At 40.3% G+C, this 13,795-nt stretch overlaps 1 protein-coding gene and 1 long non-coding RNA gene across 6 annotated transcripts in view; one reads left to right on the forward strand and one right to left on the reverse strand.

The window, feature by feature from the left end:
• Positions 1–13,795, forward strand: part of PDE5A (phosphodiesterase 5A) — a 142,823-nt gene that overhangs the window by 111,161 nt on the left and 17,867 nt on the right. For all 5 annotated transcript variants that reach the window (XM_019828144.3, XM_011281658.4, XM_019828142.3 and 2 more), the window contains 2 exon segments: positions 1,023–1,117; positions 10,154–10,241. In XM_019828144.3, the coding sequence (XP_019683703.1) occupies positions 1,023–1,117; positions 10,154–10,241 (183 nt within the window).
• Positions 1–13,795, reverse strand: part of LOC111560155 — a 70,218-nt gene that overhangs the window by 12,250 nt on the left and 44,173 nt on the right. Inside the window, exon 7 of the long non-coding RNA XR_006596829.1 lies at positions 8,841–8,937. This is a non-coding gene — a long non-coding RNA (uncharacterized LOC111560155). The remainder of the gene's footprint in view (positions 1–8,840; positions 8,938–13,795) is intronic.

Genomic DNA, 13,795 nt, shown 5'->3' on the forward strand with positions numbered 1-13,795 from the left:
TCTGTCTCTCTGTCCCAAAAATAAATAAATGTTGAAAAAAAAAATTAAAAAAAAAAAAAAAGAAATAGGGTAAACTTCTTTTGAGCTATGGAAAGGTCATCAGGATTATACCACTGAAAACTATCCTTGCTTTTTATGAAGAATAATAAAATCAGGATCTTTTTCAACGTTTATTTATTTTTGGGACAGAGAGAGACAGAGCATGAATGGGGGAGGAGCAGAGAGAGAGGGAGACACAGAATCGGAAACAGGCTCCAGGCTCTGAGCCATCAGCCCAGAGCCTGACGCGGGGCTCAAACTCACGGACCGCAAGATCGTGACCTGGCTGAAGTCGCACGCTTAACCGACTGCGCCACCCAGGCGCCCCAGGATCTTTTTCTCTGTCATCAACATACAACATGGCGAGTTGAGAGTTTCCAGCAGAGTGGAGCTGATAATTTCAACTTATTTTCTTACTGATGAAGGAGAACAGTAGTGTAAATAATACAAATGGCAGATATTACAAAAATAACCTATGTTTGGCTTTAGAATATATTGTGCAACTTTTTAAAGCCAGATTTTCATTCCCAATCCTCTTACTTTCTATTGTTTTGCTTACTGTTCACATTGTCTGTGTTCCTTAGGGATACGACAACTGCTGGCAGAGAGTGAGAGCAGCAGAATCTTCAGGGAACCAGAAGGCAGAGAGACAACAATTATTTAAAGTTTATTTTGATTATTCCACATACATGTAGATAATTAAGAGTTAATGGTATTTACTAGAGGTGGACAGATTATTGATTGTTGGAGGCATTTCAGCTTGTTCTGGTGAGAATGACATTTGTAATAATCCCATTCGAAAGACAAAGTACCACTTGCTGCCTGCAGACTAGGATTCCAGCATGAGTCCTTTGCAACCATAAATAAGCATATATGAAAAGCTAGTCGGAAACACAAATACATGACTGGTGAGAAGAGGTATTCTAATGAACTTCACCAAATTGCCTTTCTCTTTCTTTCCTCTGACGTCTTTGGTCATGTAGAACAAGCTGACCGACCTGGAGACACTCGCCCTGCTGATTGCTGCTCTCAGCCACGACTTGGACCACCGTGGTGTGAATAACTCTTACATACAGCGGTAAGGCGCGTCTTCCCCAGTAAAAGAAGAAAATGTTTCTTTTAAATTGTAGGGATGTCTTTTTTAAAGTAAGAGCAACAGCAAAATTTGATGGTACCACATTTCAATTGATCGGGGTCCTACAACATACTCTGGTTGTATTCGAGTGAAATGGAAAAAAAAATAGTGTGAATCCAATGTTGTGTTGGTAACATTTCTGGCCTAAAGCTCAGAAAGTATGTTTGTTGAGAATCTTATTTCATTAGATAATTACCAAGAGTTTTGCTTTAGTGTATGCATACCCAGCTTAGGAGCTTCATTAGAAAACTAAGTCTGGTTCAAAAGAGGTGGAATTTTATCCTGGACTAGAAAAGATAATATCTGAAAAGTGCTTAGCTCAGTCCTAAGTACTTAGTAAGCACTCAGTAGAAGGAGGATTTTGGTGTTAGTGGAGACAGTGCAGCACAATGTTGGCAATTTGGGGCTCTGCATTCAGGCTGGATTCGAATCCTGCCTTTGCCATGCAGTTCCCGTGTGACCTTGGGCAAGGGAACTTATTTCTCTACTTTTCTCTTGTTTTCTCTATTAGTCTCTATTCTCTCTTATTTCTCTCTTTGATTTCCTGATTTGTAAAGTGGAGATGATAGCGAACCTACCTCGTAGGGTTGATGTAAGTTTTAAGAGATAACACATATCAATATGAGGCGGAATGTGCAGTGCATTTTTTTATTTCTTTTAATGTTTATGTATTTTTGAGAGAGAGAGAGAGAGACAGAGTGCAAGCAAGGGAGGGCAGAGAGAGAGGGAGACACAGAATCCAAAGCAGGCTGCAAGCTCTGAGCTGTCAGCACAGAGCCCGATGCGAGGCTCGAACTCACGAACCACAAGATCATGACCTGAGCCGAAGTCAGATGCTTAAGCGACTGAGCCACCCAGAGGCCCCTGTGTGGTGTATATTTAAGTGTTAAGTCTTAGCAGCAGATGCTAGTGATACTCCTATCACCATCAGAAGCCTGTTTTCTGGCTGGTTTTGAAAGTAGATACTAACCCTTGACACAAGTGTTTCAGGCTCCCTTATGGGCCATGCTTAAAGTGACATTTGCAATGACAAATGAGATGATAAAGGTGACATCACTTTTCATCAGAGTTTTGAGCCCCTGTGACATGTTTATTTTCTTGTAGCAACTTAGTTGAAAAGCCTACATCTTAATGGCAGGATCTCTTACTACTTAGCATTTTTCTAAGTATGCAAGTGATTCAACTAATGGATAGATCTCTTAAGGAAATTCCAGATGTCTGATATCTTGAGGGAATTTCAGAGAGCTCTCTAATCACATTCCCTTTATTTAAATAAATGGAAAACTTCATGTAGAAAGAATTGTAGTGATGCAGCAACTGTGTCCTCTGCTGACCTTTGATGGGAAAAGATATCAAGCTCTTGCCTGAGTGTCAGAGACTGGCTCTTTCCTCTCTTAAGATCTAACGTTTTGGAGAACAGATTGGATGACATGTCCTTTGTCCTCTGTGCTTTGTCATATGATTGTGTTCCTGAGCCTGACGTTGACATGGGAGTAATTATGAAAGGGAACAATGACATGAAAAGGTGTATAAACACAGACGTAGCAGCCTAAAGATACAAGCCAGCAGTGCTATGTTCCCTCCATACCTCAAAGCTGAACATATTATGGTCGCTCTAAGATGCTATGTTGCATTGCTTTAGAGTGAAAAAAACACTCAGCTATATTTTACTTTGTTTATTTAAAAACAATTACCCGGAAAAACATCTGGAGAAACGTCATCTTCTCTTCAAAAAAAAAAAAAAAAGTCCTGGGAAAAATTCATAGACTGCAGAATCTTGCCTTTCTTGCCTTTACACACACCACAAAGCAGACTTCCACCAAGTAATAATAACTTTAAGAAAAAAAGTTAAAGGAGTTTCAGAGATTTTTATTTCTTCCTACATCTCTGTGGTTTGAGTAGACGAAACCAAGAATTTTCCAGGGATGTTTTTTTTTTCTTTCCTTAGTGGTAAATGAGTTATAGCTCAAGGAGGAATTTCTTCACCAGGGGACTCGGGAGATTCAGAGTGCCATAAACATTCCCATATAGAGAACTAACTTGCAAAAAGGTGTACAGTGTCCAATTTCATCAGTATTCAAACACTACATAAAGAAAACCACCACAATAAAAGAAGGCACAGAAACAAAACTAATACATCAAAAAGAGAAAAAAAGCCCTCATGTGGTAGCAAAGTTAGATGCTAAACTTCTCCTGTCATTCATTCTTCTTGAATGTCTTTTCAGAAAATTAATTTAGAGTAAGATGTAAAGCAGACTATGTTTTGATTCATTATTGGTTATTTTTTGATTCCTTCCTTGATTAGGAAGACTGCCATGATGAGGAGTACGGCTACTATGCCAGTGAAATATTTGGGGAAAGAGTTCACTGCTGTGCTTTCTTCTCCCTTGTGGGTGGGTAAAAGAGGGAGTGGTTTCAGATAGATTTTAGATGATTACTTTAAAAACAGGCAAGAATAGGACAAAATGACTGAAGGACAGACATCTACTAAAGAAAGCACAATGTGGCACTCGGCTTAAGTAGAGAAACCTCTTGCAATTCAGCCTGCAGTCAGTATAAGAAGACTGTATGAGTGCATTTATTTGGTTAGATTCATTCAAGTTTGGTGTTTTATAAAATATAGTGACAGTGTCCTACATTTTGGACAGCTGGCTAATGGGCAGTTACTAGGGCCTGGCATTTTGCTAGGCAGAAAGAGAGCTATAAAGTATAAAATGTGGTCCCTGCTATTAAGGAATTTTCATAGCCTCATGAAACAGTGGTGATCAATACAACAAGGTACTTAGTAAGTCCTGAATTGTTTAGTAACGTGGACTGTAAATGTTCAGCAGAGAAGGAGATTGGTTAAGACCAATGCAATCCCATCTGCACTGTTAATGGAAGAACTGAGACAAAGCGGATCCCAAAGAGTGGTAGGATTTGGAGAAGAGAGAGGATGAAGATATACCAGAAACAAGATGAGGTAGGCGGGCATTCTCATGGAACAGTGCTGATGGCTGGCCTGTGCAGAGTCAGAAGGCTCACTGACCAGGGATGAAAAGTAAGAGAGTGAACAAGAAGTTGTAGGACTCTTTAGAGACAGCTATAAAACTAAGCATATTTGGTGTAGTGAAGAAACAAGGAGCCATTACAGTGAGTAATAAAGACATTGTTTAGGAAGGAAAGACCAAAAGGAAGATACAAGCTATAATGGGTAATAAATAGGACCCCAGAGTGCAGCTAGGAAGCTGTTACAGCAAGCTGAGTTTTGGTGAAAAACACATACTGACTACAGAGAGGAAGAGATGGAAGGAGAAATGTTTTTCAATTTAATATTGAACAGGGGGAAGGGATATTGTTCAATATTGTTCAATATTGTTAATATTGAACATGAAGGAAGGGGGAAATCATGACTCCTGGTCCAAGAAACTGGAACACTGATGGAGCCATTGATGACAGTAGAACTGGGAAGTGTGTATGCACTTGTGTGTATACTTAGGGAAGGAGGGACAAAAAGGACAGGAGGTAGAAGAGAAAATAATAAATAGGATGGTAGTTAGAAAAGGTAAAATGATCAAAGGAATGTTTTTTTTTTCAAGATTAAGGTTCCATAAAATCAGAATAAAAGAAATTTCCTGGTAATCACACTCAGACCATGTGTCTTTGTCCTGGGAAAACTCATTGTGTACCTTGCTCTTCTCTGCTCTCTGTTAGAGGAACAGCTATAGTCATGGGCTGGCGTGGTGGCAACAGAATGTCAGCAGGCACTGAGGGACCCAACAGGGCAGTAAAGACAGCACAGGAATCACAGTTTGTGAAGTTCAACTGAGTAGAGTCTGTATTAGCCAAGAATGACATCATCCCTGATAAGTTTGGAGGGCTTGAGAGACTGGAGATCCAAATATGAAAAAGTACAAGTTCGAGGAGTCCTAAAGTCACTAGCTAGTAATAATAATAATAATAGAAGTTAACACTTTATATACCCCTTACCATGTGGCATTGCGAACTCTTTTTAGTACTTCATATACATGAGTTCAACTAGTTCTTTGACCATGCCACAGTGGCTATGATAGTTATGGTGGTTAAGGGCCAACTTGAGTCAGATGCCTGGGTACAAAAGCAAATACTGGCTTCTCCTCTTACCATCTGACCTTGAATGAGTCATTTAACACCCTCTTTCTATTTTCTTCTCTGTGTAATGGAATAATGACAGTATCTATCTTGTAGTTTGTTTCTTTGTTTTGTTTTTTTTTAACAAGGATTAAAAAGTATAAATAAATGTGAAGTACTTGGAACAATACCCAAGATATATTAAATGCTCTCCAGGTTTTAGCTTTTTCAAAGGGGATCCTATTAAGGACATATTAAGGACATCCTATTAAAGACTCAAGATCTTGCTTTGTCCCAAGGTGAGATATGGATCAGGGAGTAGCAAAAATGCTGTGCCTGGTAGCACCTAGAAGCTGTGGAACAAAGAAGGGAATATCCATTGTTGACATGAAAAGAGATTATCCAGGGGCGCCTGGGTGGCGCAGTCGGTTAAGCGTCCGACTTCAGCCAGGTCACGATCTCGCAGTCCGTGAGTTCGAGCCCCGCGTCAGGCTCTGGGGTGATGGCTCGGAGCCTGGAGCCTGTTTCAGATTCTGTGTCTCCCTCTCTCTCTGCCCCTCCCCCATTCATGCTCTGTCTCTCTCTGTCCCAAAATAAATAAAAACGTTGAGAAAAAAAATTAAAAAAAATAAATAAATAAAAATAAAAAAAAAAAGAAAAGAGACTATCCGTAGAGTCAAGGAGGTTAAGGAAGTAGGGTCAAAAGGCCAAATGAATCATCACCTTGAATACCTGTGGCATCTAATGTGATTACAGAGAATGCAGGGTAAAATAACCCCTGACTGATAGAATACAACAGTGATGATTTGGAGAGAAGTGGTCAAGTGAAGAATCAAATGGGGTTTACATGCTTACAAAGAGTACTTAAGAGATGTGAACCCAGAGCAATATACATGTATGAGAAGCAAAATCAAGGATGGTTGTTAAGAGTCTGTAAAAGGATTCCTGGGGTGGCAAGAATTGTTCCTCAGAGAACTTACATTTTTTATTGATTTCTAAGGCTTCTTGTTCCTAGAATGTTGTTCTGACCTTGGCACTGACTCCTAACACCACTCTAAGAGATGGACAGACTACTGCAGAACGATGGGAAATGTAGGGAGGGTGTAAGGTCCATACGAATAGACATCATTGTGGGAATAAGATTCAGTGGAAGCGGTGGTTTAAGTGGGCCCTTCTGACAGGCTCTCATATAAAGAAGCAAGAAATAGCCTTGTGTTTGAAACAGTAAAAAGCAGTAGAATGGAGAACACATTGGTGTCCACTAATATTTCTGTAAACAGGAAACTTGGGGTATGTATGCCCTTTTATGGATTCATAAATCCATATTTTTAGAATGTAAGTAAAGGCAAACACACATAATTTGCATTCATCTCTCTCATAAGCCAAGAAGTTTTTCTAATGGGAAACAGTCCTGTCTGCATTGTCTAAAAATGTAATGTGCGCCTGAAATTTTAAACATGTTTGTGTTGTATGTACCTAATTGCATCTCGGTCCAGCCTCTAACTAGGTCAGTAAGTGGATGCTGTGTGCAAAGTGCTGTGGGGTCAGGAGCCAGTGTGATGCGGTGAGAGGATGTGTTTGAATCCCAGCCCCGCCATTTATGTTGACCTTGAACAAGTTAGACAGTCTCTTTGAACTCTTGGTTGTCTAAAAAATAAATGCTAAAATGCCAATTTTAGAGAGGTCTCAGCCTGGGTCACTCTGGAGGCACAGCCTGAGACAAACACTGGTGTGCACATAGCCTATTTGTGCATGTGATCCCTGGGAGCAGGAATGGAGGCCTGGGAGTGGGAAACAGGGAAGAAGGGGAAGCCAGGAAGAGGATGAGTTACCAGCAGTCCACCCATCCAGGCACCTGGTGCTCAGTCCTGCCAGGTGATTCAGAGAAGTCTTAGGAAATGAGACCCAGAATTGTACATAAATAGCCAGGGACAAAGTAGGTAGGGGGGCAGAGATCCACAGGTTCCCATTCCCCATTGGTCAAAGATGGCCTCCATGTGCCTTGACTCCTCCATAGCCCAGGCTCAACAAGGGTGAATGCAGCAAGAGAGGTCTTGTTGGCACCAGCAGAGGGCAGAGAGCTGCCGGGCAGACATGGTGGGCCACAGCAAAGTACCTTCTAATTGGGCCCTGCAGGGAGTCTATTAAATTGTGCATGAAACTGGATGCTGCATCAGTGGCTGGAGTCCAAGGTGGGGCCAAGGATTCTGATGTGATGAACAGAGATGTCCCATATTAAATAAAAATGAAATATAAACTACTTAGTGCAGTGCCTGACATGTTAGAGGCATTCAGTAAATGGTAATTATTATCACTGGGGAAAACAAATCTGGCCAAACTCAAGAGGTTTATAGTCTAACAAGGTAATAGACTTATAAACAGCTAACAACTGGCAGAACAAAATGGATATTAAACTAATACCATAGGTCCTTGAATTTCTTTTTTTTTTAAATGTTTTATTTATTTTTGAGAGAGAGAGAGAGAGAGAGAGAGCAGGGGAGGGGCAGAGAGAGGGAGACACAGAATCCAAAGTAGGCTCCAGGCTCTGAACTGTCAGCTCAGAGCCAGACACGGGGCTCGAACTCATGAGCTGTGAGATCATGACCTGAGCCCAAGTTGGATGCTTAACTAGCTGAGCCACCCAAGTGCCCTGTCCTTGAATTTCTCAGATACTCTAGATGCTTTTCCTTATCTAAGTGAAGGGAATGAAGAAGGTTGCAATTATCATGTTGAAGTTGACCTCAGCATAGCTAGTCTGAATGGTGAGAAAATGCTATTGAGAAAATAGAGAATATAGAATGCAAGCCAGAATTCAGAAGGGAGGCCATCATTCTGTTTCCCTGGGCCCTCCATTATCCTGCATCATCTCATCTGCTCCTGTGGCTTGGAGATAACCAGATATCTGCAGGTTATTGTGTTCTAAGTCTACATCTCCAGCCCAGACCTGATACAAACTTTTATATCCACTTGGTGGACCTCAGTCACTTTAAAATCGACAGATCCAACACTGAATTACACATCTTCACCTCCTTTATCTCCCATCCTTAATCCTCTCCCTTTCTCCTATGTCAGTAAATGACAAGGCAGAAATGTGGCATTCATACTTTTCCCCTAGGAAAATCCCCACTAGGTCCCAACATCAAGATTCTTTGCCAACTTTTACCTCCTAAACAGCTATGAGGCAACTCTACTTGTCTTTATGTGGGATTCTGTCACCCTGGTCCAGGCTGTCTCGTACCTACATTACTAGAACTAGGACTATGAGCTTCCCAGTAGTCTCCTAACTACTGTCCAGTATTCTCCATGCATCTCCAGTTTTGATTCCAGCAAATTTATCTTTTTTTTTTTTTTTTTTTTTGTAAATCTGCTCATTTTACTCCATCCATTGTTTTCCCATTGTCCAATGAGAAGGACAGTATCTGGTCCATTGTACAACTCACTAAACATGGAGGAGCAAAGAAGACAGGCAGGAGTTAACTCGAGAAAGTTTACAACACAAAGAATGGCCGTTTGGGGGTCAGCAGTTATCAGTGGAAGATTAGACAACTGGAATAGATGAGATTGCCCATTCTCTTACCTTTATTTCCCTTGTTTTATTTTTGTTTTCCCTTAAGCTTCTCTTACTGCACTCATTTTCTTCCCATGTTATGTTCCTCCAGTCTTGGGCAGCTTCTCTAAATTAAATGAAAACTCAATTAATGACTCATATAGTAATACAAAGAAGTAAGTCAGCTGTGTTATCCACACTTGTATTGTGCTTTACAATTCATAAATCCCTGTCCTACAAATTTTAGGAACAGAGACTTTCAGGAACTCTCACGTTTTCTTTTTCTTTTAAAGAAAAACTGGTGAAAATTGTGCTTTATATTCACATGCGAAGGGTCGTGAGAAATAAGAGATGGAGGACTGTACTTGACATGCTTTGGACCTTGATCTGTGACTGCCTGTTACATACAGTGAACTGAGTATAACACCCCTTCCATTCCCTTTACTCAGCCAGTCTCATCTGTTTGTCCCCAAGTTCAAGTTAAAAGAGCTACCAGGACATCCTACGCTGAAATACTCTGGATCCCACATGCATGGGGAACTTTTTCTGACTCAGCTGTCTCCTTCTTCCCTTCAAAGGAGGGTGGTCACCAACTCTGCCCCTTTTCTTTGCCTTTTGTCCCTCCTACCCATTCGTTCCATCGCAGTCCATTCTCCTTGGATATACCGGCACATGTGAATATGCTGGCCCTCAGCCTTATTGCAGAGGAATAGACTAGCATTGCAATTTGTTTCAGATTTTATTTATTTTTTTTTTAATTTTTTTTCAACGTTTATTTATTTTTGGGACAGAGAGAGACAGAGCATGAACGGGGGAGGGGTAGAGAGAGAGGGAGACACAGAATCGGAAACAGGCTCCAGGCTCCAAGCCATCAGCCCAGAGCCCGACGCGGGGCTCGAACTCACGGACCACGAGATCGTGACCTGGCTGAAGTCAGACACTTAACCGACTGCGCCACCCAGGTGCCCCACCAGATTTTAAACTAATTGCAGTTTTGAAATTGAAAAATATCATTGGTACAAGTATTTCAGAGAATTTTTTTCTCATGGTTAGAGAAATTAGTCCTTTGTGCTTACTCCTACTATTTTATCAATATTAAAACCAATGAAATTGTTCATATTTTGAACAGGCAGTGGTTACCCTGGTATTTGAAAATAATTTGACTGTTTTTTCCCAGAGATCATCTCACTCTTTTCCTCAGCGAAAGGAGAGAAGATTGTTAGTCTGATTAATTTTGTGAAGTAGCCTATTTTTTCATTGACTAATATGAAGAACAAATTAATGTATTGGGGAAACTAGTAATTTTTAAGCCTTTTTTCTCTCTTCCACAAAATATTTTTCAGAAGTGAACACCCACTTGCTCAGCTCTACTGCCATTCGATCATGGAGCATCATCATTTTGACCAGTGCCTGATGATTCTTAATAGTCCAGTAAGTACCTACTTTATGGTTGTGGAATTTTAAAAGAGAGCTTTATAAATTCAATTTTATTTTTAAGTTTTGGACTTCTTCCCAGCATCATAAATTCTTGAGCATGCTTTATTCCTTTTTGGGTAAGGAAGGCAAAGCCAAAACATTTGGGATCTTCCCAGCCTCACTTCTCTGGACAGCCCAAACTGTCTAAATGTTGCCTGATAAAGGATATCTGGTTACACACCTCTATTTGGTTATGGCAAACTGGAAACAAACAAAACTAGTATTTTTTGGCTCTCAGTTAATTCTCCCCCCCCCTTTTTTTTTCTTTTGGTCAAATGAAATGGTTTATACAGCGCTCAAAGGTTTGCTTTCACAAGACCATGCCTGTTCCTCTTTTCATGGAAACTTCTGACCATTAACAAACTGCTATGTTAAGAAATAAAGCTATTCAATAGTTTGGTTACATGAATATTCATCAGTGTAAGAAAACATATGATACGCTATGCTAGACAAATAAATGCTAAGGAAAATAAAATTAAAATAATGTATGCCAAAAGATTAACAAAGGTTTTCTTTGTCCAGTTATGAATACTTTTACATTCTCGTTTTGATTCGTTCATTATTCACAGTATCTGCTATATGCATGTATTACCTTTATAGTAAGAAAAAAGTCAAAGTTGTAACTACTATGTGGAACAAGCACAATGCATGGTATATAATCTTAAAGCAATTTTACCCCCATCTTTTTATGTTTGCCCCGTGTGGCTAGTCTTCTCTGAGCCCTAGAAGAAAACTTGGGAGGCCCATGACTTTTCTGATTATTCTTTTATAAGTAAAAATTACGTCAAGTACTAATTACATCAAGTCCCAAAATAGACTATGCAATTCTCAATTTAGAAACCAAAATGTCCAGTTCTGTGTAATACTCTGGATTTTGGATTTGGTTTAAAGTTTCAGGTTCTCCCCCTACTGCCTGGTTGGCTTCTCTCAATCCTATCTTGTGCTTCTTCTAACTCCTTCCTCATCCCTAACCCCCCATGTAGTTTCCTTCCCCTCCAGACTTGGAGAGTAGGAAGAGAGAATAGCTAAGAAGAGGGGCAAGAAATTTCTCAACACACTGGTACTGTTAAGAGTGTCTCACTCTTTGTGCCTGGCAGGTGTTTAAACCAAGTTCTTTTCTTGTGGGTAAGTTCATGATGCCTGCCAAGTGCCCTCATTGTGGGGCTTTTCTACCAGATGTTCCTTTAATGACCATCTCTGCCTGCCTTACTTATGGCTCCTTCCTCTGCTCAGGAAAATCTGATCATTCACTTTCAGCTCCTTTCTGCTAAGGTTCTTTGGCCTTCTTTGTCATCCCCTTTGAAAAGGACAGGACTGAAATCAATCCCATGCCTCCAAAACTTGGAGAGGGCAAGCATCCCATATAGTAGGAACCTCCCCATTGCTGCCAAAGTCAGAGTGGCTAGTCAGCCTGTGTCTTGCCTTTTAGATTTTCCAGACAGGAATTAGACATGAGACCACTGTGGCCCTTCCCACTCTCACTACACTACAAAAGACATATGTAGGGACTTCATGCCCCACTCTCTTATTTGAGATGGAGGGGAACACAATCTCACCTCTCCCTAAACATCTCAGTGTGGATGAAGGGTTGAGTTATACAGCCAATTTGGTAACCTCATTATAAATTCTGCACACAGTGGGTGCCTGGGTAGCTTAGTTGGTTAAGTGTATGACTTCAGCTCAGGTAATGATCTCATGGTTCAGGGGTTCAGACCCCATGTCAGGCTCTGTGCTGACAGCCCAGAGCCTGGAGCCTGCTTCGGATTCTGTGTCCCCTCTCTTTCTGCCCTTCCCCTGCTCACACTCTGTCTCTCCCACTCTCAAAAATAATAAACACTAAAAAAATTTAAGTTCTGCATACTTAAATTGACTTTAGATTGATAAAGTATGCGATTAGTATGAATTAGTTCATGTGTGACTGGTAATTGAATGACGTTAGTGTAAGTGTACAAGTTGTATTCTTTCATCCACAAGTTCTCTTGGGTAAGGTACAAGAATTATGAGAGTTGAATTTTTGACCTTATACAAGAAAGAAAAAAATCCCTCTACTTGGCTTTGCTCAGGCACCCCTTCTGCCCTATTTCAAGAATATTGAAAATGGGCATTTGCTCCCTTGCTTTGGACTGCTTGCTTTAGGCTCCTAGGAGGTTGCTCCTCCTTCGGTGCCCACCTTAATAGCAGCCCCAATGTCTCAGTGATCCAGTCCCATCCACGTTGTCTCTGGGCCCCACAAACCATTGCTTCCACACCATTGTTTTGTGTGTTGACTGTTCTCAAAGGACCTCCAGACTGGCTAGCCTGAGCTGACTGGGTTACCTGCAGATGCACCAATTTTCAGTTTGGTTTATACTCTGGTTATAAAGTTTCATGGGCTTTGTGCAATCTGCCCCAGCACTAATTTTTCCCATAAACCATGTCATTTTTAGTGTGTAGTTTTTCAGAACTGAGATTTCTCAGGAATTATATGCTGTTTTGTAGTAGAGAAATCTGTACTTTCCTTGGGATTTGCTATCTATATGCCTCATTTAAAACTATAAAACCTTCATTTTAATATCTTGTTTAGTTTTAAGGAAAGAAAATAGGCTAAGCTTTTTCTGAACCCCATATTTAACAGTATCCCTATCATAGCTATCTATCTTATTAAACAACATAACTTACTAAGTAATATGTTATTACTTATAAGAAATTTGGTCATATAGATGGTTGGTCTCAAATTATAAGACCATATAAATATTCTGTCTTTGTAAGCACCAAAACATTACTTAGTATTAGCACCAAAACATTTACAGAGAATTTACAGTCTCTGTTTTTGAAAGCAAAAATAAAAATATAACACCAAAAGATATTTCCTTTTCTTTTTTATTTTTTTGAATGTTTATTTATTTTTGAGAGAGAAAGAGAGAGACAGAGCATGAGTGGGGGAGGGGCAGAGAGAGAGGGAGACACAGAATCTGAAGCAGGCTCCAGGCTCCAAGCTGTCAGTACAGAGCCCGACGCAGGGCTCGAACTCACGAGCCGTGAGATCATGACCTGAGCCAAAGTCAGACGTTCAACCGACTGAGCCACCCAGGCGCCCCAAGATATTTCCTTTTCCATTTGAAATTGTTTTATCTTAAAACACATAGAAGTATCAGTTATTTTCTAAATAGTTTCCTTTCTGGCCCAGAATCTAAAGTGATTACATATTTTAAAACAATGTTTATGGTTGTAATCACAGATTCATTAATTAGATACATGCCACAATTTTGGCGTCTAGTTATTCTCTAACCGGTGTTTTGGCACTGGCCTACCACACTCGGCAGTTTCTCTTTGTTCAGAACAAATCCTCTGCCTCCAGATCTCATTCCCACTCCTCTGGGTTTTTCTTGGCCCTGAGATTTAGGAAGCACATCTGATTCAACTTATAGATGTTGTCCTGAGTGTATGCTGAATACCCAAGGAATGTTTTATGTAACTCAACATCAGGGAGCCACTATGCCTTAAATTACAGACAAGAAATAAAAAACGGT

This window comes from Felis catus, chromosome B1 (genome assembly GCF_018350175.1).
Source record: "Felis catus isolate Fca126 chromosome B1, F.catus_Fca126_mat1.0, whole genome shotgun sequence".
NCBI lineage: Eukaryota > Metazoa > Chordata > Mammalia > Carnivora > Felidae > Felis > Felis catus.